Source organism: Harpia harpyja, chromosome Z, assembly GCF_026419915.1.
Source record: "Harpia harpyja isolate bHarHar1 chromosome Z, bHarHar1 primary haplotype, whole genome shotgun sequence".
Classification (NCBI taxonomy): Eukaryota; Metazoa; Chordata; class Aves; order Accipitriformes; family Accipitridae; genus Harpia; species Harpia harpyja.
Genome location: NC_068969.1, coordinates 43910001 through 43934809, shown reverse-complemented (window position 1 = coordinate 43934809; position 24809 = coordinate 43910001). Strand labels below are relative to the sequence as shown.

The following is a 24809-nucleotide window of genomic DNA, read 5'->3' as shown; positions in this document are numbered from 1 at the left end:
CGTTTTCATTACTCAGAAATTGAAGTAATTAAGTGGACTAATTAAAAACCAGTGTTCTCTGTAGAACAGACGTGCTTAACTGTCACTTCTCAGTCTCTCCCTCGAAAAGGCGGTTTTAGCTGCTGCCTTGTAAGAGGACTGAGGTTCCACCGGCACCGTAGGAAGGGGACATGGCGAACCGGGGCGGCACCGGCGGGGCGGCACCGGCGAGGCGGCACCGGCGGGGCGGCACCGGCGGGGCGGCACCGGCGGGGCGGCACCGGCGGGGCGGCACCGGCGGGGCGGCACCGGCGGGGCGGGAGGGCCCCCACCCTGCAAGCACAGGGAGCCCCGGGGCAGCCCCAAAATGGCTCTCGCCACCTCAGCCGGGCGCCCCGCACGGGCGGGCCACGTTGTCCCTTCCGGAAAAGCCGGAGGAGGCGGGTGGCGCGCATGCGCCGCGGGCCGGGCGGGCGGGGCAAAGGCGCTGGCGAGGCTGCCTGGCGCATGCGCGCGGGCCGTCTCGGGGCGGGGGGCGGTACAGTTGGCGGCGGTACGGTTGGCGGCGATTAGGCGAGAGCGGGCGGTGCTGGGTGGGGCCGTGCGGCCGCCCACTCGGCGCGAGGGAAGCGGGCACTGTTGGTGCGCCGACCCCTCACAGGGAGGCGGCGGTGGCGCTCGGCCCGGCCCCGGCCCGGCCCGCGGCGGCAGCAGCAGCAGCAGCAGCAGCGGCGGCAGCAGCGGCGGCGGCGGCAGGGGAAAAGGCTTCGGCTGGTGTCTGAAAGCCCCTGGGTTGAGGTGGTGGTAAGGAAACAGCGGAGCCCCGCTGGGCTTAAGCCCTCCCGGGCTGGGCGGAGAGGCAGTGCGGAGGGCCAGGCTCTGCCTGTCGGTGGGAGGCTGCTTCTCCTTAGTGGCTCCCTTGTGACAGAGAAAGTGTCCTGACTTGGGCGGGTTAGCGACCACTTTGTGCCTTCGGAGCAGACTTGTGTTCCACGGGGTTGTGTGTGTAGTCTTTTAAAAGTATGGTTGTTCGGGAGTTCATCTTTCACAGCAGGAAAACTGTCCTCGCTTCCTTTTTTTGTTAGCCAGAGTAATAACCTGCAGCACCGAGACTGTTTTGGAGGCAGGTCATCTTTTTTAAGCATACTGAAAAAAGTTTCGGTTCAGATGCCGGAGAAGACTGGTTTGAACAATGTGCCCTGACTTACTGATAGAGGCTTGTCGGGCTGCGTTTCCAATGACGTGTCCTCTCGTCTGGAGGCAGCGAGCCGCTGGGAGAATGTCATAACTGTTGAATGATCTAACTTTACAGCACCTGACCACAAAAAGAGTTTTAAAAAAGCTTGAGAAGCCACTCCGAGCTATGTAGCTTTCTGCTAGTGTATCAGTGTGTTACTTATTGTCACCATTACTGCATTGCAAGTCTTCTGCATTATTGCTAGCTGTAAGAATGGGAACATCGTTCAGGTGTAAGTTGAAGACTACATTCAGTTTAACCTTTGCACCCTAGAATCTTTCATCTCGTTTAACTGAGTTGTCCTCATCACTGCTTCTCATAATATAATTTAGGAGGGTATATTTTATAGTATCCTATTTGCTATTTCTGATCTAACTCAGTTCTTTAGTATTGGTGTGCTACAGAGCTATCTGATGGTGGCTTGATGTTGTCCCCCCACGTTCCTGCCCCCATTCTCTTTTTATTGAAGTTTCCTCTTTTGAATCAACTTTTGCAACTTCCCGGGTTATTTTAAGTTTTCTTCATTGTCATTTCTTGCCTAGCTGTAATGGATATTGAGTTATTTTTTCCTAAGCAGTAAGTTAAATTCAGGTAGTTCAGGTAAGAGGACTTTCAGGAGCCATATTAACAAAATAAGAATTTGAGTATATTATTTAAAAGAAAGAGTAGAGAAAAAAGCCCCCAAAATGCTTCTCATTGACTTTTCCATGTCTCTTGTACGTATGTGACTTGGAACACAATTGCAGACAAAACAGCATTTTTTTGTGTACTTCTCAATGTTGGGGTTTTTGATATAATTGAAACTTGAAACCACTTATGCATTTGTCCAGCACATGGTGTCCCTATGACACTGAGTGAGTCCAAAGGAGATATGAACTTCCTGGATCTTTTACTTCTGGCAGGTGACCACCACCTCCTTTCACTCTTTGGGGTGCATCCTGTGAAGCTCCGTTGACCTGCTGCTAAGGTTCTAAAAGGATGAGGAAGGATCCAAATGCCCAGCATAGGTTCTGCCCATTGCTGCCTGGAGGTGTGCAAGTACATGTGTTCAACATGTGCTCCTCCTTCTGGGTGCAGTAACACCCAGAAGTAGTTGAGCAGCGGGTGCTGTGAAGGTAGTTGTGAAGGTAGCTGTGGTAGAGGTTGTTCAAGGATCAGTCAGCAAAACATAGGGGACCGGAAAGGGCAGGAATGGCAGGCGGTAAGGAGCTGGAGTACCTTTGTGCCTGTGAGTTGGATTGCATACAGGCATGGTCTTCACTGAACACCATGAGGGCTTCCAGCCTATCGGAGAGACAGTGGGGGAGCTGATTTCAGTGATAGCCTGCCCCCCACCCTGCCCCAAGACACAAATGAAGTTTGTTGTAGGACTAGTTATGCTGAAATTTCTGTGATTGTTCCTGCCAAAGCATTTTGTGTAGCAGCCTGGTCAACGGTGCATGTGTAAACACATGTAGATGCAGTGCTGTCTGTATAGGTGTGGGTACGTGGGTGTACCTGTGTGTAAATAAATGTGTACACACAGAGAGTCACAGTCAGGTTAGTAAAGTGCTGTGTGTGCCTAAAGTAAAACTGTTCAAGGAACGGTGAAGAACAGGACTTGATGCGTTGCCTCCTTGCCTGGCACTCGAGTTGGGCTGTCATGAACTTGGGTGCAGGAAGGTAGAGACAGTGTTAGTGTCCGTGCGCAGACTGAAGCGTGTGGCACAGCGTCTGAAATGTGCTAAGGGTTGGGATTTCTCTTGCTTTTGGACTTGGTGTGTTGCCCCGGGTGATTTCCCCTAAAAAAGGGAAATGGTGCAGGGAAAGGGGCTGCTTCTGCAGAGAGCAGCACAGGCTAACTTCATGTGGTGTCCTGCATAGCGGTACTGTGGTTGGAGGCAGCTGCCTGGTGCTGCTGCCATTTGGAGAGAGCACTGTGCAGGGACATGAGCGGCGGTTGCTCACCTTCGTGTGCTTGGAGGTGAGGGACTCGATCCCCTGTTGTGCCTTGAGCTAGAGAGGCTTGAGGAGAGCAAGGTCACCTTCTCCTGAACCAGTACTGACTCTGCTCGTGTTGCACGTGAGTTGCTAGGGGGGTGGAATGAGGTGTTTTGTGCACACGAGTGTGCTCAGCGTTAGGACACGACCCTGCGTGCAGCACACGTTTTGAGAGCAGGGTTGGTCCTGGGCTGTGTGAGAGCTCCGTCCAGCTTCGGTCCACAATCGTGGCGGGGAGGTTTCTCTGGCGAGACAGCCCCTGCGGTGAGTGAGCGTCTGGGAGAAGAACGCCTGTCCCCGAGTGCAGAGCCTGCCTGGCAGCACTTGTGCCTGGAGCTCCCCAGGCTTTCATGAGTGTAGCCGGTGGCCCTGGAGAAGCCCTGAGTGTGCACAGGCCTGTGAGCTGAGGGGGCTGGGAGGGCTTTAGGTAGCTCTGGCGCCTGCTTTGAAACCGCCTCCTGCGCTGCCCAGCCTTCCCGGGCAGGAGCCCTTGCTGGCAGGTAAGTCTTCTTCTGAAGCGTCCTGCCAGCACTGTAGCAGCCTGTGGCACCAGGGAAGGTGCTGGCAGTGACGAAGCTGCAGACTGCTCATACCTTCACCAGCACCGCAGTGGCGGGCACATGTTTCTCTGGACTGGGCGGTGTTGGCACTGGCTCTGTGGCTCTCCTGCTCTGTGCAGCCCCCGGCTTGCAGGGAGCGGGTTTCACTTCTGTTGGGTTTTCTCTCTGAAGAGGCGTCTGTGGAGTTGAGGCGTCATGCGCCTGTGGGTAAGATGTGGCATGGCCCGGGTGCATGCGGTTTCCGTGGTGGAGCTGACAGGTGCCCTGTGGGCATTGGTATGGGGATGTGGGTTTGTGCGAGGGAGGAGCTGCTGTGAGCTACCCGGCATCACCGTGGCGCACGAGGGGAGGGAGCACTGGGTGTCAAGGTGAGGGGCAGCAGGTCCCTGTCCCGCTTCTGGTGGAAGTCCTGGCCCTGCAGGCAGTGACGTGGGCCAATTGCCTGGCAGCCCAGTCCCTCTTCTGGCCACATGGTCAGTGGTGACTGGCTGGCAGGGCCAGCCCATGCACAGGGGCTGCTGTGCTCCTTCAGCTGCTTTTTTTGACAGTGTTGTGCCCTGTGTGTTTCACACTGCCCTATGCTTGGCTGGCAGTACCAGGCCCCTAGAAGTGTGCCCAGAAGTATCAAAGTCTCCAAAGATAAGCCACTGAGCTGCTGAATCCTTGCTTGTTTGGGGAGGGAGGTTGAATAGTAAAAGCTGGTACTTTTAGCCTGTGTATGTAAAAATGCCTTTTTGTTTTTTTGGTTTTTTTTCCTTTCGGGGTGAGGTGGGTATAGGTGAAGATGCAGGAGCCTGAACTTATTGCAAAAACACTGCGAGCTGTTCTTCATCCCTTTAAAAATGGCATACCTTTGTCAGAGCTTCAGGGTGAATACAAATCCCTGACCGGTGAGTGGATTCCCTTCAGGCACCTAGGACATGGCACACTGGAAGGCTACTTGGAGAGCATCCCAGGAGTGGTCAGAATGGAAGGAAACAAAATAGGAGAGGTAAGAATCAGTCACAGTTCAGAAATGGCTTTTGTGTTTGTAAATTGTGCATGGTTCATAACTTTACCTCTTGTCCTGGTTTCAGCTAGGATAGAGCTAATTTTTTTCCTAGTAGTTGGAGCTGGTATAGTGTTGTATATTGGATTTAGTATGAGAAGAATGTTGATAACACTGATGTTTTCAGTTGTTGCTAGGTAATGTTTAGACTAAGTCAAGGAGTTTTCAGCTTCTCATGTCCAGCCAGCAAGAAGGCTGGAGGAGCACAAGAAACTGGGAGGGGATGCAGCCAGGACACCTGACCCAAACTGGCCAAAGGGATATTCCATACCATGTGACATCATGCCCAGTATATAAACTGGGGGGAGTTGGCCTGGGGGTGGATCGCTGCTGGGGAACTAACTGGACATCGGTTGGCAAGTGTTGAGCAACTGCATTGTGTGTCACTTGTTTTGTATATTCCAATTCCTTTATTATTATTATTGTCATTTTATTATTGGTTACTATTATTGTTGTTAGGTTCTTCTTTTCTGTTCTGTTAAACTGTTCCTATCTCAACCCATGAGTTTTACTTTTTTTTTTCCGATTCTCTCCCCCATCCCACTGGGTCGGGGGGAAATGAGGGAGCGGCTGTATGGTGCTTAGTTGCTGGCTGGGGTTAAACCACAACACCTCTGCCTGTGCCACGGATTTCTGAGAAAAGTACTGTAGCATGCATGTGGTGCACTAATGCTGGGAGAAGTGGAAACTGTGGCATAGACCAAGTGCCCCTTATTTTCCTGCCTCTGCATGCAGCCTGGGAATTTCTGTTTGCAAAAGGTGGAAGGTTGCAGGGCATTTTCCTGGAAATGGGACTTCTGGCTGGAAAGACAGTTTGTGTGACTAGACCTTTGGTCCCTGTCTCAGCATTTCTAGCTCAGGGCGGGGGGCAGATATTGGTGGGCTGTCTTGGGACCTTGAAGAAGGCTAACTCATGTGTGTGTCTTGGTCATCTCTTCAGGGTGAGGTTTAGCATCATCTTTGTCCTACAATAAAACTGTTGTGGGTGCTGTTGCTTATAAGCCTGACAATGCTTGCTTTAGGCTTAGCACTCTTGTTTGTCATGAGTTGCAGTGCTGCAGGACTGTGAAGACTTGCCAAGGTGAGGAAGAGCCCGTGCAAATGAGGTGCCTTGATAAAAGAGTTGCAATACCTCAGCTTAGTAAGTGAGCAAGGGGCAAGGAGTCAGCACAGAGGTCAAGGAGAAGGTGGAACAGAGCTCAGGTTGGCATCTGGGAACTCAGAACTAGGTCTTCCTGGTTAGCTGTGTAGAGTGTGACAAGAGGCATCCTGAGTTTTGTGCTGATACCTGGAAATGTGGCTGTTTTTAAGCAAGAGGTTCCCTTGCTGCATTTTTACAACTGTGAGAATTTGCCCTTTTGCTGCAGGTATCCAAGTCTGGGATTCTTTTTCGCTTGCTCCTAGCCTGCATCAGCTGCAGCTACATCAGTAACATGAATGCAGGTACCTCTGGGAACATTTGTGATGCTCTGTGGTGGGTTGACCCTGGCTGAATACCAGGTGCCCACCAAAACCGTTCTGGGCAAAAGCTCCATGGGCTGCAGGGGTATCTCTGCTCCAGCACCTGGAGCACCTCCTCCCCCATCTTCTTCGCTGACCTTGGTGTCTGCAGGGTTGTTTGTCTTACATGTTCTCGCTCCTCTCTCCAGCTGCCATTTCTGTCTGTCCCAGCAACTTTTTTTTCCGTCTTAAATATGTTATCATGGAGGCGCTACCACTATCGCTGATGGGCTGGCAGCGGGTCCTTCTTAGACCTGGGTGGTATTGGCTCTGTTGGATACAGGGGAAGCTTCCAGCAGCTTCTCACAGAAGCCACCCCTGTAACCCCGCCGCTACCAAAACCTTGCCACACAAAGCCAATACATTCCACTCCTCGCCTCTGTGCATCACATATTTAAGAATTATCGTTAAAATCTATATTAATCACACAAAATCTTCAGTTTTCACAAACTTAACTCACATCAACAAAAAAGAATTCTCCACGCCAAAATCAAAATAGTATCATCAAAATATCGACAAAAAGTGGACAATTTATGCACAATCCACCCCTTGTCCCTTCACCACAATTACATCAACCAAAATTCCCCACAGGCATGCAGCTCTTCACACTCTAGCTGTGTTCAGTCCATGTTTTGCCTGTTACTTCTCTCAGTTACTATCCTTATCTCGAACTCCTCACATTCCCAGGTTTTGGCACCAAAAAGACTGTGGTGGGTTGACACTGGCTGGATGTCAGGTGCCCACCAAAACCGTTCTATCACTCCCCCTGCCTCAGCTGGACAGGGGAGAGAAAATAGAACAAAGGGCTCGTGGGTCGAGATGAGGACAGGGAGAGATCACTCAACCAATTACCGTCACGGACAAAACAGACTCAACTTGGGGAAAATTAACTTAGTTTATTGCCAATCAACCACAGCAGGGTAGTGAGAAATAAAACCAAATCTCAAAACACCTTCCTTCCACCCCCCTCCCTTCTTCCTGGGCACCGCTTCACTACCAGATTCTCTACCTACCCCCCCAGTGGTGCAGGTGGACGGGGAATGGGGGTTATGATCAGTTCATCACACATTGTCTCTGCCACTTCATCCTCTTCGGGGGCAGGACTCATCTCATGCTCCAATTTAATGCTTCCTCATGGTGGCTCTGGCAGATAGCCATCTATTTCTAACTAGGGCTTTGCAGGGTATAATCTGGTATCCTCCCATTCCCTTGAGAGCCTTGCTTATCCTCTAACACAATGTGTGCTGAGAGCCTTGTGGGCTCTTGGATAGCACTAGAGGTGGTGCCTTCTCTGTGGCAGCTGTAAGGAAAGAGTGAAATGCAGCTTTAGGAGGTGGAAAATGAGAAAGCTATGGAACAGGGGTCTTAGCTGAGCAGGACTTGCTTTGGTTTAGGTGTGCCCACTATGCATGACTGAAGCAACTGAGAGGAAGCACCCTGCAAACACCTGGGAGGCAGGAGAGACGCAAAGACTGAGCTCACGTTGCTGTTTTATGACCTTTCTGTTGCCACTCTCGAGAGTGTCCACTGGCAGACATTGAGCAGGGGATGGCAAGTGTTGTTATGCACTGGTGTGGGCTGGTAACCACCTGGGATTGCTCCTGCATGCTTTCCTGATACAGGACCTGGGCAGTACTTCAGTATAATGCTTTTCTCTTCATTCGTGCCTCTCCAGAATATTTGACCTCCAGTATAAGCTGAGACCATAGGTCAGAGTCCACACAAGCCTGCTGCAAGAGCATGCAGTCAACCAGTCTCTCTTCCTGGCTCAGGGAGAACTCTGACCTCCAGAACGGCTGCCAAGACCCTTGTGTCTTCCTTTAATCCCTTTGGGGACAGTGGGGCAGGAAAGCAAGACACACTCACACACACAGAGATCTGCTAGCAGCTGATGATCCTGGCTGGAGGCTAGGTAGTCCTAAAAGGACTTTCTGTACTGCTAGGGCAGCTGTCCAGGACATTCCACAAAAAATACATTCACCAAGGAGTCGTATGAAGTGGGCAGTAAATAATATAAATTGATCTCGGGGTGCTACCTGTTATATGCTCCTTAAATCAAAGAATTTGTGGGAGATGAATATTGCCTGGGTAACTGATGCCGAACAGACTGGTTGTGTTGGAAAGGCAATGATATAAATTGTCTCCTGTTCCTCTTACTACTGAGCACTAATTTAGCCTTCTTGAATAGGCAAGATGAACGCTGACAATTATTCCTTCACATGATAGGTACGTTCTCCGCTTTCCACACAGGATGAGAATTACATTCAGTATACAGAAAACACTGCAAGGGGACTCAAATTGAAATACTGTGCATCTGCAACAGGTGGTTGTGTGATTTCAAGAAACGCTGCTTTGCTTCGCTTCATGTTCAGTTACAGGCAGCATATGGTTCCACCTTCCTCTAAGGAAACTTTGACTTCTGCTTGAATAACTAGGCCCCTCCAAAAAAAGGAATTTGAATACTGCTTTGCTCTGCTGCAAGTGAATTCATCCACCCTATCTCTTTTTACATCTGAATTCATTCTAACTCAAACCATCATTTATGCTAAACTTAAAGTCACTATGATGTGAAAGCAAGGGAAGAAAATGCTGAAAATAACTTACAACATTAGTGACAGGAAAAACCTGAAATGTACAGAGATATGAAAACGTGCATTTATGAAACTGTGATAAACCATGTATGAACAAAAAGTCTTTTGTGTTGAGACCTTGAGAACAGAGCAGGGCTCAAGGTGGTCCATCCTGCATGCATCCACATAAACACGGAAGTGCTTGTTAGCCAGGAGTATGAGAAAGGGTACGAGGTACCCTTCTCTGGAAATGGGCACAGCTGAGCACCTCTCTGAAATGCCTGTACATGACTGCCCACAGCATGGGGCACAACCAGGAGAAACTGGAGGTCTGCATGCAGTTCAGGGCTGCGATCTCATTGCGGTCATGGAGAGCTGTTGTGACAGCTCACACAGCTGGCATGCTGCTGTGGATGGACACAGGCTATTGAGAAGCGATGGACTGGAATGGCAAGGAGGGTCAGTTTCTGTGAGCCACTCCAAGTGTGAGAGCAGTGGGCACACTTGGAGCTCTGCCTTGGGATAGAGGATGAGGCAGCGAGAGCTTATGGGTAGTTGGCAGACCAGTGTATGGGCAATGTTACAGTGGCTTTCTGTTACAAATGCCCTCACTGGGAAGAAGTGGTAGATAAAGCAGGTGGTGCCTTTTAGTGACAACTGCAAGAAGCCTCACCTTTGCAGGCCCTGCTTCTCGCAGAGGACTTGAGCCACTGCCATACCTGCTGGAGGGACAAGACAGCCAAGCATGAGCAATCCAGGAGGTTTCTGGGGTATGCTGATGACAACTTCCTGACACAAGTGATGAGGTGATGCACGGAGATGGTCTGCTGGACCCAATTCTTACAAACAAGGAAGAACTGATTGGTGGCGTAAAGGCTGGGGACAGCCCTGGCTGCAGTGACCACAAGCTGGTGGTGTTTGGGAGCCTGAAAGGATGCGAATAAAGCGAATAGTGGTATCAACAAGCCAGGACTTCAGAAGAGCAGACTTTGGCCTCTTCAGGAATCTTCTCCAATTTCAAGAATGGTCCATCCCAACAATCATGGGAAATAAACCAAAGGTGACAGGAGGCATGCATGGATGAACAAGGAGCTCCTGACAGAGCTCAACCATAAAACGGAAGCGTGCATCAGGTGGGAGCAGGGAGAAGCAACCTGGGAGGAATACGGATATGCTGCCCAAACAAGCATGCATGGGCTTAAGAAAGACTGCATTTATTATTGATCAGTTCAGCAACTTGAAAACCAAGACAGAGTGCCATCACCTTCAGAACAGCTCCCAAAGCACTGCCAGTTCTCAGAGCATCCTTCCAAAGAAAGTCCTTAAAATAGCTGGTTAACTGTACAGACAACAGGAGAAAATGCAGGAACAACAGAAAAACTAGAAGAAAGAAGGTACAGCAAATTAAGAACTACAATCTTTTGCTGTGTTTCATTTCACTAAAGCCTTATCAAATCCATGCCCAAGTCATGCAGCACAGGTTGTTGCACAGACATCTCTGAAAGGCTGAAGAGTTAAGGATTTCAGGTTCACCTTTCACAAAGATGAGTTAAGACTCAGTCTGGTACCGTCTACTGTATGACAAAGCTTTTCTCTTATTTAAGTGACTGTTTTAAAAGCAAGCTTGCAGGAGGCACCCATGGATGAACAAGGAGCTCCTGACTTAACTCCACCATTAAAAGCACGCGCGCAAGAGACAGAAGCAGAATTGGGTGAGGTGGAAGGAATATAGAGACACTGTCCAAACATGCAGGGATGGGCTTAGGAAAGCTAAAGCCCATACAGAGCTGATTCTGGCAAGGGACATGAAAGGCAAGAAGAAAGGTTTCTATAGGTACATCATCAGCAAAAGGATGACTAGGGAAAATGTGAGTCTGCCCTGTGAATGGGAATGGGGACCTGGTCTTAAAGGACATGGAGAAGGCAGAGGCACTGATTGCCACCTTTGCCTTGGTCTTTACTGGTAAGACCAACCATCAGCTCCTAAGACCAGTGGGAAAGTGCAGGGCAAGGAAAACTTACTCTCGGTGGGGGAGGATTAGGCTAGGGAGCATTTAAACAAACTGGACATGCACAAGTCCACAGGTCTGTCGCAATGCATCCATGGGCGCTGAGGGAGCTGGCTGATGTTTTTGCAAGACCACTCTCGATCATCTTGGAAAGGTCATGGTGGTTTGGGGGAGATTCCTGAGGACTGGAAGAAAGCAAGTACCACCCTTACCGTCAGGAAGGGTGGGAAGGAGGATCTGAGGAACCGCAGGCTGATCAGCCTGACCTCGATCTCTGGGAAGGTGATTGAGCAACTAATCTTGGAAAGCTGTTCCAGACATGTGAAAGACAAGAAGACAAGTAGGAGTAGTCAGTATGGATTTATGAAGTGAAAATTGTATGTGGCCAAACTGATACTCTTCCAAAATGAGATGACTAGTTGGGTGAATGAGGGGAGAGCATTAGATGTAGTTTATCTGAATTTTAGTAAGGCTTTTGACAGTCTGTCCCATAACAGTGGCACAAAACCCAGCGGGAGACTAGTCACTAGTGGTGTGCCCCAGGGGTCGATGCTGGGGAAATGTCTATCATGTTCATGAATAACCTAGATGATGGGACAGAGATCATCCTCAGCAAGTCTATAGATGATAGGAGGGACTGATAGAGCAGGTGGGTGTGCTACCATTCAGAGGGACCTCAACAAGCTGGAGAAATGGAACAACAGGAATCCTATGAAGTTCAGTGCAGGGAAATGCCAAGTCCTGCACCTGGGGAGGAATAACACCATGCACCTGTACAGTCTCAGGGCTGACCATCTAGAAAGTAGCTTGGCAGATAAATTCCTGGGGGTTCTGGAGGATATGAAGTTCACATCAGCAATGTGCCATTGCAGCAAAGGAGACCAACAACATCCTGGGTTGCATTAGGTAGAGTGTTGCCAGCATGCTGATGGAGGTGATTATTCCCCTCTACTCAGCCCTAGTGAGACCACATCTGGGAACCTGTGTTCAGTCCCATGCTCCCCAGAACAAGAGAGACATGGACACTGAAGCAGGTTCAGTGAATGGCTGTGAAGATGATGAGGGGACTGGAACATCTTTGATGAAGGGCTCAAAGAGCTGAGAGTGTTCATACTAGAGAAGAGAAAGCTCAGGGGGATCTTACCCATGTGTATTAATACCTGTTGGAGGGCATAAAAAAACATGGAGCCAGACTCCATCTGCAGTTCTCAGTGGTATCCAGTGAACAGACAGGAGACAACAGGAGCAAAGTGAAATACAGGTAATTCCATTTAAACATTAAACCCCCTGCTTTTTTACAGCGAGGGTGGCTAAACACTGAAACCAAGCTGTCCAGAGTGGTTGAGAAGTCTCCATCTTTGGAGATATTCCAGCCCTTGATTAGCAGCTAGGTCTACTTGATGCTGCTCTGAGCAGATGCTGTATGAGGTGGTCTATAGAGATGTTTTCCAGCCTCAATTTTTCTGTGATTCCTGGCATTTAACCACTGCAGTGGTGAGGCTGAAGGTACGCTTTTGGCATAGGTGTTGACTGTGCAGCAGGTACACTGTCTGATTTCTAGCAGGAGCTCCTCAGGTGGGAGAGCTGTCCCTCAGAAGGAGAGGCCCTCCCTCCAATGTCTGTGGGTTGAGCCAGCCTGGCGCAGGTGCTGGGTGTGCAGTGGAGGAGGAATAGGAGAGTAAGGACAAGCTGGAGTGGACTGCTGGGAGGCCAGGAGTGTTGCCTTGTTCCTAGCGTTGTCATTCCTTGCTCATATTTCCCTGGGCTGTTAGGGTCAGCCTGAGAGACCGAGGAGAGCTCTCGAGCAAGCTGTTGCTGCTTAGCAGTTGCTTGCTTTTTTATCTTGGCACTCTGTTTTTCTGCTTTGGTTGCCCTGCCTCGCTTGTGAGAAAAGTTCCTTTCTGGAGCTGCTGTTTGCTAAATTTCAGAGGTGCTGGCCAAGTTGCTGAGTTTTTCCTGTGCTGAACTGTCAAGCCCCATGCTTGTTGGGGGCCATGGTTATGAAGGTAGCGGTGCTGTGCATGAGGGCCCCTTTTTCAGCCTGTACCACCACCACCGAGCATGGCTGAGACCCATGGAGAGAGCCCCTGAGACCACAGACTCCCGTTTTTCACTCAGGGCATTTTGGGTGGCCACCTGTGTCCTCGTGGAGCCCTGGCAGAGTACCAGTCCAGCTGCCTTTGCAGGCTGTTAGCAGTTGAATGGCCCAAAGGTTTGGGCTTGCATCTCCTCTGTGAGGCAAAGTGCACGCTAGGCATGTGGTTTGGGGGCTTGCTGAAGCAGGGTTCCTGCATCCATTCAAGGGTTGGTCTGTGGCAGCATTGCTGAGACATGGCAAGGGGAGGTTGAGGCAAGAGGCCATTAAGGAGGCCAGGGAGGTGGCCACGGGCTTCCCAAGGCTGGGCCGTTGTTGGGGGCCAGCCCGGTGCCTGCAGGGCTATCTGTGCCCCCAGGATGGCCATGCTGTTTCTTTGGTAAGCGGGGCAAAGGCAGCCTGGCTCTGCAGGGTCAGAGTGGTGCCAGAGCCCCTGGTGAGCCTTGGCAGGAGGAGGGAGGGCAGGCTGGAAGCCCTTCCCGTGGCTTCCTAGTGTTGTAAAGCGAGATGGTCAGCCTGTAGGATGGGAGTGAGAAACCAGGCTGTTTCTTGGGGGGCCCCAACCTAATGTGGGAAGGTGATGGAGAGGCTCTGTCTGTCTGCTTTGCTGGTTTCTGAGGTGCACTGCGAAAGGAGAGGGAGGTCTCCGAGGTCTGTGTCTGCTGCTGAAGCCTTTGCTGAACTGCCTGCAGGCACACGTGACCCAGCAGTTACAGGCATGGAAATGGTTGCAAGTCCTTCTGAGGGCTGTGGATGAGCTTGGGCCTCACTGACAGTTTTCCCCTCTGTCCTCTTCCTGCTCCAACAAGGTCGTTTGCCATGCTGTTGCTTGCAGCGAGACTGTGCCAATTGCTCAACTGGTGGCCCGGCAGAGGAGTTCCAAGAGGAAAATGGGACGTCAAGTGAACTGCCAGATGAGGCTGAAGAACACGTCTCCAGTCACGTTAGCAGGTAAGCCCCAGGCAACCGTGGAGGGCCTGCCTTTGTGAAGGAACTGTGCAGCTGCTGGAGCAAAAGTCTTGGCCGTGAGGCTGTGTCACTAATGGCCAGGAGCTGCGTGGTCCCAGTGAAGAGTTCCTGGGAGCGGAGAGTGTTGCTGACAAGGGTGCTTGTGCTTGCAGGCCCTGGTCAGCGAGGAAGCCCTTCTCGAGCATGTATGTGAGATGTGAATGGTCTTGAAAGAAGAGTTCTTGGAGGACGCTTGGTTTCCCTTCCACCTGCCCGTGGTTCTGTGAGAACCGCGGTTGAGGTGCGGGCGAGAAGTGTGGCAACGAGCCTGCTCGTTCTTTGAGGCTGAGCTCGGCCCGCTGTGGAGTGGTAGGGATGAGCCATGCCCTCGCAGCGAGAAGGAGTCCCTGCAGCATTATCTGTGGTTGTTTCAGCAGCTCCTGTTGCTGCTGCAAGTGCCCTGGTGCCACGACGTTGTTGAAGCGTGGGGGCTCTTCTTGGTACCTCTGCGCCTTTTTGCGTAAGCTGCTGCAGCAGTATTTTCCCAGAGCCTGTGGGTCAGGTGTCCCTCACTGCCATGCTGTTGTTGTGTTGCTGTCAGTGGGTATCCCAGGATCAGGCCCAGGCAAGGCCCATCTGCTTGCGAGTTGGCAGCTTGGAGCAACAGGGGGTCTTGCAGTTTGTATTCCCCTGTTGTTGTCTGTAACGAAGGGTTTGCTGCTTCTTGCTCTCCTGCGACCATGCTAACAGTCTGGCCTCTAGTTGGGAAGCTGAACTGGTGACTCATAGCCCAGTTAAACGACAATGATTGTCAACGCACGTTGATTCACTGTCTTGCACGGTGATACCCCTCGGAAGTGTTTGAGCCTGCCAAAATTGGTGTGGTGCAGCCAGCAAGTAAAGAGCAAAGTGACCAAGAGCTTGTTTATCCCAGGGTGGCCCGAAGGCCAGTGTGGTGTGTTCCTCTGCAGTTGTTATTTGGCAACCTCTGCCGTGTGGTGGGAGTTAGGGAGGAGGGAGCTTGCAAGCTAGGGTAGAGAAGAAGAAACCGTTTGGGCAGTGGTGCAGGAGGTGGCCGAGGAGGTGGAGTTAGGCTGCATGTGCTATGCCTCTGGGAGCTGCTGCTGCTGCTGTTGGGTGGTAAAGAGCAGCCTGACCCTGGGTTCCCCCTGAGATGTGACCTGTTGTGGCACCTCACAGGTGCAAGGCTTTTCTGAGAGTGTAAGGAGAGACAGGGTCACCTGTTTCTTTCCCTGCTGCAGCACGGCAGTGGAGATTGTGGTTTGTGAGTCCTTGGGTGTGAGTCACGATGCTGTAGCAAAGAGTCCCACGCCTGTGGCCGAGAGCATCCTTCGTAACTGTCTTTTGGAAAAGTATGGGCTCCCTGGAGGGAGTTATCTGCTGTGCTTGAAGTCTCTTTGGGTTGGGTGGAGGAGAGTGCTACTCACGGCTCCATCTGCAAACTCTTTAGGAAAGCCCAAAGGAACTTTGCGGCAGCCCAGGTCTTTGAGCATGCCAGAAGAAGGCAGCAAGAGGCCTGTTCCTCGCCCGCCACGAGGCAGAGGAGTGGCGTGTGGAGTGGTGAAACCCAGTATGGAGAGTGCCCGGCCTGCCTTGCCTCCAGCCACTGGGAGTGGACCACCTAAAGAAATTCCCATGCAGAGGCACGTCACAGTGGTAAACAGGTCAGTGTGTGCACGTGTGTGTGTGTGTGTGAGCAAGGCAAAACAAAGTGTGGTGGACCCTTGGGTGCTGCTGTGCCAGCAGTGCTTTTGGGGACATGGGAATCTAAGCGCCCGCCCTTGCAGAAGGTGAAGTTTGAATGTGGGTCGGTACCCAGGAGGGAGCCTTTCTGGATGCTGCCGTAGCTACCCTGTGCTCTTGGCCTGCTCCCGTGTCTTCCGGGGAGAAATGTGGCCAAATGTGTGTGTGCGGATGTCGCTGTTTCCCAGGCCCAGGAGGGAGCCGTTGTGGGCAGCGTGATAGAGAGCTGAAGGAGGTTTGTGTGTAGGTGACAGGCGATGCTGCGCGTTCAGGGTCACGGTTGTCTGCAGGTGGCTGCTCTTCACCTCTTGCCTGACCTCTCCATTGCAGCATTAGTGTTTGTGGCCCTTCTCGGCATGCTCGGACCCAGCAGCTGCCCGACCGTGTTTGGGTGAACTGAGATGGGGGGCTGGAGCTGCGTTTTTGCTGGGTCAGCGGTACATGCTGGTTTTCAGCCCCCTTTGAGCCTCTCTAATCCAGGTGGCTTAGGCAACTGCTGCCCCATCATTTCTCTTTCTGTGTTTTTTCGGCCACCCTGGGCCATCAGCTGATGGTGAGGAGAAAGTGTTTGCTGTTTGCTCATTGTGGCTGCACTAAGTCCGCTGGAGCTGCGATTGTGGTGGTAATCCTGTGCAGGTCACCAGGCTGGGTTAGAAGTCAGCCTTGCATTGAATGGAAATGGCAGTGGTGTGCCGCTTCTGCGGCAGCGTAGCTGTGAAGTGGCATGGAGCAGAGTGACAGCTTAATCCTGCCGTGGTGCCTGCTCTTTCTGGAAGACCCACGGAAAGCAGGCGCGTCGTGCCCCAGTTGCCTGCATGAGTCCTGTGTGCGTCAGGGCTCTGGGTGCCAGAGGGGGAGATGGGGATGCGCTCAGAGCACTCGTGAGAGCAGCAGCCACTTCAGCTTTTGTGCCTGAGAGCGTAGCGTTTTACCGATGGCTGCTGGCACTGCCTCGTAACCTTTTGTGCTGCTCCGCAAAGGGCCGTTTGCTATGGCGGTGCTCTGCTGGTTGTGCTTTTTGGGAAGTTCCCTGGCGTGCTGGTACTGGTGGAGTGGGCAGGTGCCGCGGGGAGGGAGACAGCCTTGGGGCTGCTGGGTGGATCTGCTAGGGTTTTGCTCTGGGGCAGGGCTCCTCTTGAGGGCAGGAGACACTCCTTGTGTCTGTGGGCAGTGGGGCTGTGGCTGTAGCAGCAGCTGTTTGGGTGTACCCAGGCAGAAATTTGGAGGAGTTAAGAGGCGGTGGTGATGGTGGCAGGAGCCAGATGGTGTGAAGCTGAGGTGGGCAAGAAGAGAGCAGTGGCAGGAGCAGCGAGGAAGCTGGAGGAGCTGGCAGTGGCCGTGTGAGCAGTGGAGGGTTTGGAGGTAGAGGCCAGGGAAGAGAGATGTGCTGTGTGCAGCAGGTGAGGGGAGTGAGGCCGGGGCCCCAGCAGGCGTGAGGAGACTCAGGATGGACCTCTCTGCCCCACAGCTCCTAACGACATGAGCGTGGACTGAGCTAACCCCTGTTCTTCTGCTCCTGAGCGAGCTGAGTGGAGCTGCAGTGGAGAAACACGTCAGCAGCTCTGCTCCTGTTTTGTCGAGGAGGCTGCTGCTCAGAGGAGAGAAAGGCCAAGCCATCCTGCTGTGACAGAGAGATGTGGGAGCAGATGTTCGCAGGCCTTCCCTTTTTTGTGTATGCTGATGAGTTGGATTTTTTGAAGTGGCACTTCCCTGAAAGGCAAAGATCCTTTGTCCTGGGACAGGCAGAGCAAAAAGAGTACTTACAGTTGTCTCCAGATTAGTTGCTGGAAGGCCAGGAGGTGTTTTGTAGTACTTGAAGCTTTGTAATGCTTGAAATAAAATTAGGTAGATGTCAGCCGTATTCTGGCTCTTCCAATGGAGTGTGCTCTATCTTGTGTTGTCATCTTTGTTCCTCTCTGGCAGGTTCCCCTGAGTTCCTTTCAGGTAACAGTGTTTTCCTGCTTTTGTTTCTGTTGTCTGTTCCTGCTCTACTCAGGAGGATAAGCTATAGGCGAAGTGTGCTTTGGCCCAGGTAGCTCTGGAAGAGAAAATATCATATGCTGTTGCAAAGGATCCAAATACTGTCCCATTAGCTTGGGCACATACTAGAAGGAGGGTTCATGGAGAAGAGGATCATACTCTGTTTTAATGCAAGGTTGTAGAGTGGCCCATGTGACTGGATTAATTTGTTTCAACTTGGCCAGTTTGAAGCAGGACTGGCAAGATCCATAGCTGATGTCCTTGCTGCTGGGCATATTTTATGCCCCCAGAGCCACTGTAGTTGCTTGTGCTTTGGGGATTGCAGGAAGGAAAGCCACTTTGAGCCGGGAGGTCCTGACCTCAAAACAGTGTGCACATGAGTGTAGGTGTAAGCAGCAGCCCCAGCCATCCTGGGCTCACACCAGCCTTGTAGGTAGGCGGCAGAGACTCAGCAGCACTGTTCCAGCAGCGGTGCCAGCCCTTGCCTGTGAGAGTGGCTGAGCATTCACAGCTCAGTTTGACTGAGAGAAGTCCTGAAGGTGACAGAGCTTGTCTCTGCCCCATTTCCCAGTCTGGGGTGAGGTGCTGTCTGTGTGCAGTTTCTCTGAGTTTGTTTTCTCACACCTGTCCTGCCCCTCCATTTACTGAAGTCATAGTCTGGTGGGTTGACCCTGGCTGGATGTCAGGTGCCCACCAAAGCCGTTCTATCACTCCCCCTGCCTCAGCTGGACAGGGGAGAGAAAATATAACAAAGGGCTCGTGGGTCGAGATAAGGACAGGGAATGGTCACTCACCAATTACTGTCACGGGCAAAACAGACTCAGTTTGGGGAAAGTTAACTCAATTTATTACAAATCAACCAGAGTAGGGTAATGAGAAATAAACCGAAATCTCAAAACACCTTCCATCCACCCCTCCCTTCTTCCCAGGCACAACTTCACTCCCGGATTCTCTACCTACCCCCTCCAGTGGCGCAGGGAGACGGGGAATGGGCATTACAATCAGTTCCTCATACCTTGTCTCTGCCGCTCCTTCCTCCTCAGGGGCAGGACTCCTCACACTCTTCCCCTGCTCCAGTGTGGGGTCCCTCCCACAGGAGACAGTTCTCCACGAACTGCTCCAGCATGGGTCCATTGCACGGGCTGCAGTCCTTCAGGAACACACTGCTCCAGCATGGGTCCCCCATGGGGTCACAAGTCCTGCCAGAAAACCTGCTCCGTGGGCTTCTCTCTCCAGAGATCCGCAGGTCCTGCCAGGAGCCTGCTCCAGCACGAGCTTCCCACGGGATCACAGCCTCCTTTGGGCACCCACCTGCTCTGGCGTGGGGTCCTCCCCAGGCTGCAGGTGGATATCTGCTCCACCGTGGACCTCCATGGGCTGCAGGGGGACAGACTGCCTCACCATGGTCTTCCCCATGGGCTGCAGGGGAATCTCTGCTCCAGCACCTGGAGCACCTCCTCCCCCTCCTTCTTCACTGACCTGGGCGTCTGCAGGGTTGTTTTCTCTTACATGTTCTCATTCCTCTCTCCGGCTGCCATTTCTGTCTGTCCCAGCAACTTTTTTTTCCTTCTTAAATATGTTATCACAGAGGCGCTACCACTATTGCTGATGGGCTCAGCCTTGGCTGGCAGCGGATCTGTCTTAGAGCTGGCTGGTATTGGCTCTGTCGGATACAGGGGAAGCTTCCAGCAGCTTCTCACAGAAGCCACCCCTGTAACCCCCCCCCGCTGCCAAAACCTTGCCACACATAGCAAAGCACATCCGTGCTCTCAGGGTTGCACTTAAGGGTCTTGATTTCTCCTTCTGTGTTGAGCATCTGTCCTGCTATGGCAGATCTGTATTACTTGTCTTGGCAGGATGTCTTCCCAGTGACAGACTTTGGGTGCTGACTGATCTTGTTGCTCCACCCAGCATCGTGTAGTGAAGCCCCACAGTGAGACTGCAAATGGCAGTTCCCTTGTGGCTGCCAAAGTCTGTGTGCCACCTCTCTAGTGCTCTGTGGTGTTCTGCTGAGAGATTTTCATGACCACAGCTTCTGGGGCTTGCCGCTGTGTAGTGTTGGGTGGAAGGGGAACAGGCTGTTTCTCCTCCCATTCTGCCACACCCAGATGACAAGGGGGAGATGCTGACAGTAGCTGCAGCTGTGCCAGGTTGTTTCCTGCTGCCCTCCCAGGCTTTCTTGCAGACACTGTTGCAGGGTCTGAGAGGCTGTCTTATAGCAGGAATCACTTGGTAAGTTCATGTCATGAGCATGTTGCTGTGGACCTGCAAACCCACGGAAGGTAGGAGAGACCTTTCTTGTAAGACTAACTGCAGAGATCCTTGAAGTTGGAAAGGAATGACACAGATGAGAACCAGTTGAGATGCTTGGACCAGCAGGGAGCTGGTGACTCCTTTGCTTGGACCAGCAGGCAGCATTCGCTGCTGGTGACCACCTGGCCCTGCTGCTGAGATAGCACTGTCCAAGGGCCAAAGAGCAGAGCTGGATGGCATGGGCCTTACCAATGTAAGGCGATAGGCAGGAAAGGGCATGCCTTCCCTTTGCTCTGAGACAGTGGTCTGTGGGACTGAAACATAACTGGCTCCTGAACTACAGCTGCACACAGGGGCTTGGCAGAGCTGCATGGCTGCTCAGGCACTTGTGAATGGCCAGGCTGCTGATGTGTTCTCTTATTGCTAGTGTGGCTAGGAGGCCTCTTGCTGGGAGCAGTTTCTAGCAGCTGAGGAACATGAGGCTTTGCAGGCAGCTGAGTTGTCCATATCTGCATGCTGGGGAGAAGTGTGTTGGCCCTGCTGTGGTCTGGCTGTGTTCCATCCCATCTTTGGAGAGATAAGACCATCATGATCTGTGTGAGGAAGCAGCGCATCACAAGATCCTCATCTGATTGCAGGGCTCGAAACTGGTAATAACTGGGCTCAAAGCTGATGTTAACACCTCATTGTTCCATAGGAAGCTGTTGATCCACAGCAGGAAGCACAGGAAGATACCACATGAAGTCTCTTAATACTGAGAGGATCCAAAATCCAGTTTGCTTTCACTTGCAACATAACGGAATCATCAGTCCTCTGTTCCAGGTTCCTTTCCGAGGTGTTCTAGACAGCACGGCTTGAGAGAGGAACATCTGCCCTCTTCACTGAAACCTTGCTGCGGTTCCTGCTGGCTTACCCTGCACTCATGTAATCTGTGTCACCTGATGTGTGGCTTAAGGTGGTAGAAATGGTATGTGGCACTGAGGACTAGAACATAGCTATGGATTCCTACTGGGAGGCAGCAGTAGCAGGACAGTCTTCATTACCTGTGTGGCTAGCTCATGCGATTGTTTTGCTTGCTGCCTAGCAGTGGTGATAGTCTCTTTTGAGTCTGCTTCCCATAAGGGGAGATTTTTCCTTGCTATCTGTCCAGCTTGGAGTTGTCCATGCTGGTAAATATATGTATAGAGAGGTGGGATCCTGGGTTTCTTGTAGGGTCTGCATGGCCAGTCACAGCATACCTTCTAAGAAGAGACTGTGCTGCTGCTTTGTGTGGGGATCTGAGCTGTGCCCAGAGCGTGTTTTCCTGTGATGCAGGTGGAGTGTTGGAAGAGTCTTTTCAGATACCCAACAAGTGCAAGGTGTGAATATGTGCTTGGGTTTCATGTGGGTGACTTTGCCTTTGTACTTTTTGAGTCTCGTCCCAGTTGTGTTTCACAAATGTGCTTGTAGTTGTAGTTACTGTTCAGCACTTCCGGGCATGGCTCTCCAGCTTGGGAAAATGCAGTGCTGGGCAGTGGCTGCCCTCACTGCTAATGCTGTGGGACCTGGCCCAGAACAGAAGTATTATTTTTGGTACAAGTGACACCCCATAGCTACTGGAGGAGCAGTAGTTTCATCTTAACAGGGACAGCAAAAAAGCAAGGGAGATAAGTTCATGTTAAATCTTGTAAGATGCTGCTTAGAAGAGGTGTGAATGTGGGAGGCCTCTTTCTGATATGTGGATGTGCTCTGATTAAAGGTCAGTGTCAAGGCACCTAGGGCTACCTTAATACTGTGCTAGTCTCGACTTCCTGTTGCGACTAGCCTCAGCATCATACTTGACCTCTATCCTACCTTCGGAGAGCTCAGGTGAAGCTGGGAAAACCCCCCTGGGTGTTTCTGTGGCTGGTGAAGTTTGTAGTTTCCTCCAGAGCTGTCCCTGAACTCCAGGGATGGCCAGTCTCCTTACTGGCCCCTTGGGCAGAGACCATCTGCAGAGCCTGCTCAGTGCATGTGCAGTGGCTTCTGTGGTCTGGAGATGCCTGGTGTTCACAGCAACCTGCCATGCTTCTGTGGAGAGCTGTTTTGGTGCATTTGCTACCCTGACTTCTCCACTTCTTGGGTATGTGTCTTTAGGAGGTGCTTTGTCCTGGTCTTTGAACTTTTTCTCCAACTCTTGTTCCCTTTTGCTTGCAGTGTATGTAATTATTCCACAGCTGATTGTTTCCAGAACAGTCTTAGTGAGCTACTCACTGCTGTGACCCCTTCATTGTCAGGAGGTCATGGTGCTGCATGTGCTCCCAGTATAAGCTGATGCCCTCTGAAGGTCCTCAGAAGAACAACTGCATGCATGACATTTGTGTCCTTTCTGTGGGAGAGCACTTCCAGAGGAATCTGTTAAACAGCGTAGCAACAGGGTCCACAAAAAGACCTCGAGTTCCTGTGTAGTTTTAGGTGTTCCCCTGACTTCTGAAGCCAAATACTTTCAGGAGACTCTGATGTGGCTACCAAGAAGGTGAGCCTAATCAAGTTCAACAGCAAGACTGAGACACCATCCAGGTACAAGTAGGGAGGCTGAACATATCAAACGTAAGACCATCAACTGTGTTATTAGGCCTAGATGCTCTTTTTTTACTAATGTCTCTTTACTGTGCGTTTCATTTCTCATAATAATTGGAATAACAAGAAAAAACTAGAAACCATCTCTTGATCTGTCTTGTTACTGCTGATCAGGTTGTCTTCCAAACCAGACATTGTGAGTACTGATCTTGTGCAGGGGGCCTGCTAGAAGTATGTGAAATACATTTTATTTTATGTGTAGGTCTTGTAAGCAAATGGAATGCTGTTCAGAGCCAGGAGAATGATTTAAAGCAATTTTCTTTTCAATTTTAGGTCTGAGAAGAGACTAACTGTTCCACCACGGTTTCAAAAGGAGTTGCAAGTTCACCTGTCCAGAAGCTCTTCCATAGATTCAAATGGTATGCTTGCCCATTAAGAAAGTTTTTATCGACTACTCACATTAGATTGGGTGTCATCTTAAGAAAAATCCATCTTAGTACTTGTTTTGAATGAGGACAGGTTTGGGTGAGAAACCAAGTTCTGTGAGTGAACCTTCTCACTCTGATTTCATGGTGCTGGGGAAGTGTGTGTAATTACTTGTCTGCCTCTCTGTCTTCTAGGAAAATCCTTGTGTAGCAAGTGTCAAAGGCAATCGCAAAGCTCGTGTGAGTAGCTTGGAAACAGGAGGAGTATGCTTAATTTCACTGCCAGGGTAGGGATCTGGTATAGGAGAGTGAATCCTGGCTTTCAGGAGTAAGCAGCACGCTAACCTAGCTGTGACTAAAATATCTGTCTGCGTGCCTGGCTCCCAGCCGTTGTGCAGTTGATGGACTTGTCAAATGATGATTGCTGTCTTTGAGACCTGTCATGTTGATTTGTGAAGCTTCAGGACTGGTAGCAAATACACCCCTCCAAAGGGAGGAGAGGAGTAGAGATGAGGGAGCAGGCAAGATAGTGATGTGAACTTCCAACTGGGATAATGACTGCCTTGCTCCTACACACAATGTATGAAACTGTCCAAAGTAGCTGGACAGTTGCTGTCTCTTTCCCTGCTCTGCTGGAGGACTTCCTTGGATGCAGTAGCTCAGAAAGGCTGGGTGCTGAGTTCAGACTTTTCCTCAGGACATGTCTTAGAATGAAAGGCAAATCACTCATCTGTTTTGTACATCTGTCTGAATTTAGAAGAACATCCTTGGGTGTTTTGCTATATCTTTGTTGTTGTGTTTGTACTTGTAAAGAAATTATCTTGTGTCCCTCTTGGGACACTGCCTCAGTGCAGCCTCTCAGCAGCAGCATGGCTTAAGGTTCTGTAACCTCTTCCAGGATCCCTTCAGAAGAAACACGTAGCAACATCTTAGGACAATAACTACAGTGACTGAAAATTCAGCTTCAGGTCCATTACTAAATGTCTGAGGTTTCCATGGCTCTTTCCTATAGAAAGTGAGTGAAACAACTGTGCTGGGCAGGAGAGAAGCATTTCAGAGTTGGTGCTATGCTGGCAGCTCCCATGTTTAATTTTTAAGTGGGTAGGTAATCATATCTTTCTCTCTGCTGCTAAGGCTATGTTTACTTCAAGGCTGTATTTTTGTTTACCAGATAACTTGAATACATCCACTGCGGAGACACATACTGTTGCCTCTGGCCCTTCTGCTGCTCATGTCAATGAAGTTCAAAGTCGCATTAAGGAGATTCTGAGCAAGTGCAGCAGTGGTGTCTGGGTGTCAAAGATGCCACAGATCTACCGGGAAATGTACTGGGAGGAGCTTAGCACAGCAGTGCTCCGTCAGCTTGAGAACTGGCCTCATGTGTGCACAGTAAGTATTGAATATTATTTTTGTGGAAGATGCCAGTACCCTACACATTTCTGAGCGTTCATTTGCCAAATGTTATTTCATATAGTCTGCATTTCCTTTCATGATCTGTAGCAGTGAAGAGAAAAAGAAGAAAGAACCGCCCCCTGCCCCCCCGCAATTGTAACAATGCCTTCAAAACAATGCCCCAAAAAATCACTGTTGGCTGGACTAGCATTGTTTTGGAGAAGAAAGGTCAGCCTCTGTGGCCTCCTGGAGCAGGGACTCTGGGTTGCTGAGTTGCCACCTTTGACTCCAACACTGACAACCCAAACAGCAGCTGATGACACTTGCTCTCCATGCCGTGGTGTTTTTTCTCCCCATTGCATTTTATGCTTTTCCTTGTTGGTGGGTTTATCTCCTCTTAATCTATAAGCTACCAGCAAATCCTGTGTGAACAGTGTAGTAGTTATTTTTCTATAGACTTTTCCACAGGTCTTTCTCACATCTTAAGTCAAGGTTTTTGCTGTGTAAGTTGAGCTTATGATACAATAGATG

At 50.9% G+C, this 24809-nt stretch overlaps 1 protein-coding gene across 5 annotated transcripts in view; it reads left to right on the top strand.

Annotated features, from left to right (window-relative positions):
• The first annotated feature begins 536 nt into the window (after positions 1-536).
• Positions 537-24809, top strand: part of TDRD7 (tudor domain containing 7) — a 52815-nt gene continuing 28542 nt past the window's right edge. Inside the window, exons 1-6 of one of the 5 annotated variants that reach the window (XM_052776227.1) lie at positions 537-783; positions 4535-4747; positions 13788-13929; positions 15398-15611; positions 22795-22880; positions 24058-24275. In XM_052776227.1, the coding sequence (XP_052632187.1) occupies positions 4541-4747; positions 13788-13929; positions 15398-15611; positions 22795-22880; positions 24058-24275 (867 nt within the window). In that variant the 5' untranslated portion in view covers positions 537-783; positions 4535-4540. Of the gene's footprint in view, positions 3964-4524; positions 4748-13787; positions 13930-15397; positions 15612-22794; positions 22881-24057; positions 24276-24809 lie in introns of all 5 variants that reach the window. The other 4 variants (XM_052776226.1, XM_052776225.1, XM_052776224.1 and 1 more) reach the window with 4 other exon arrangements.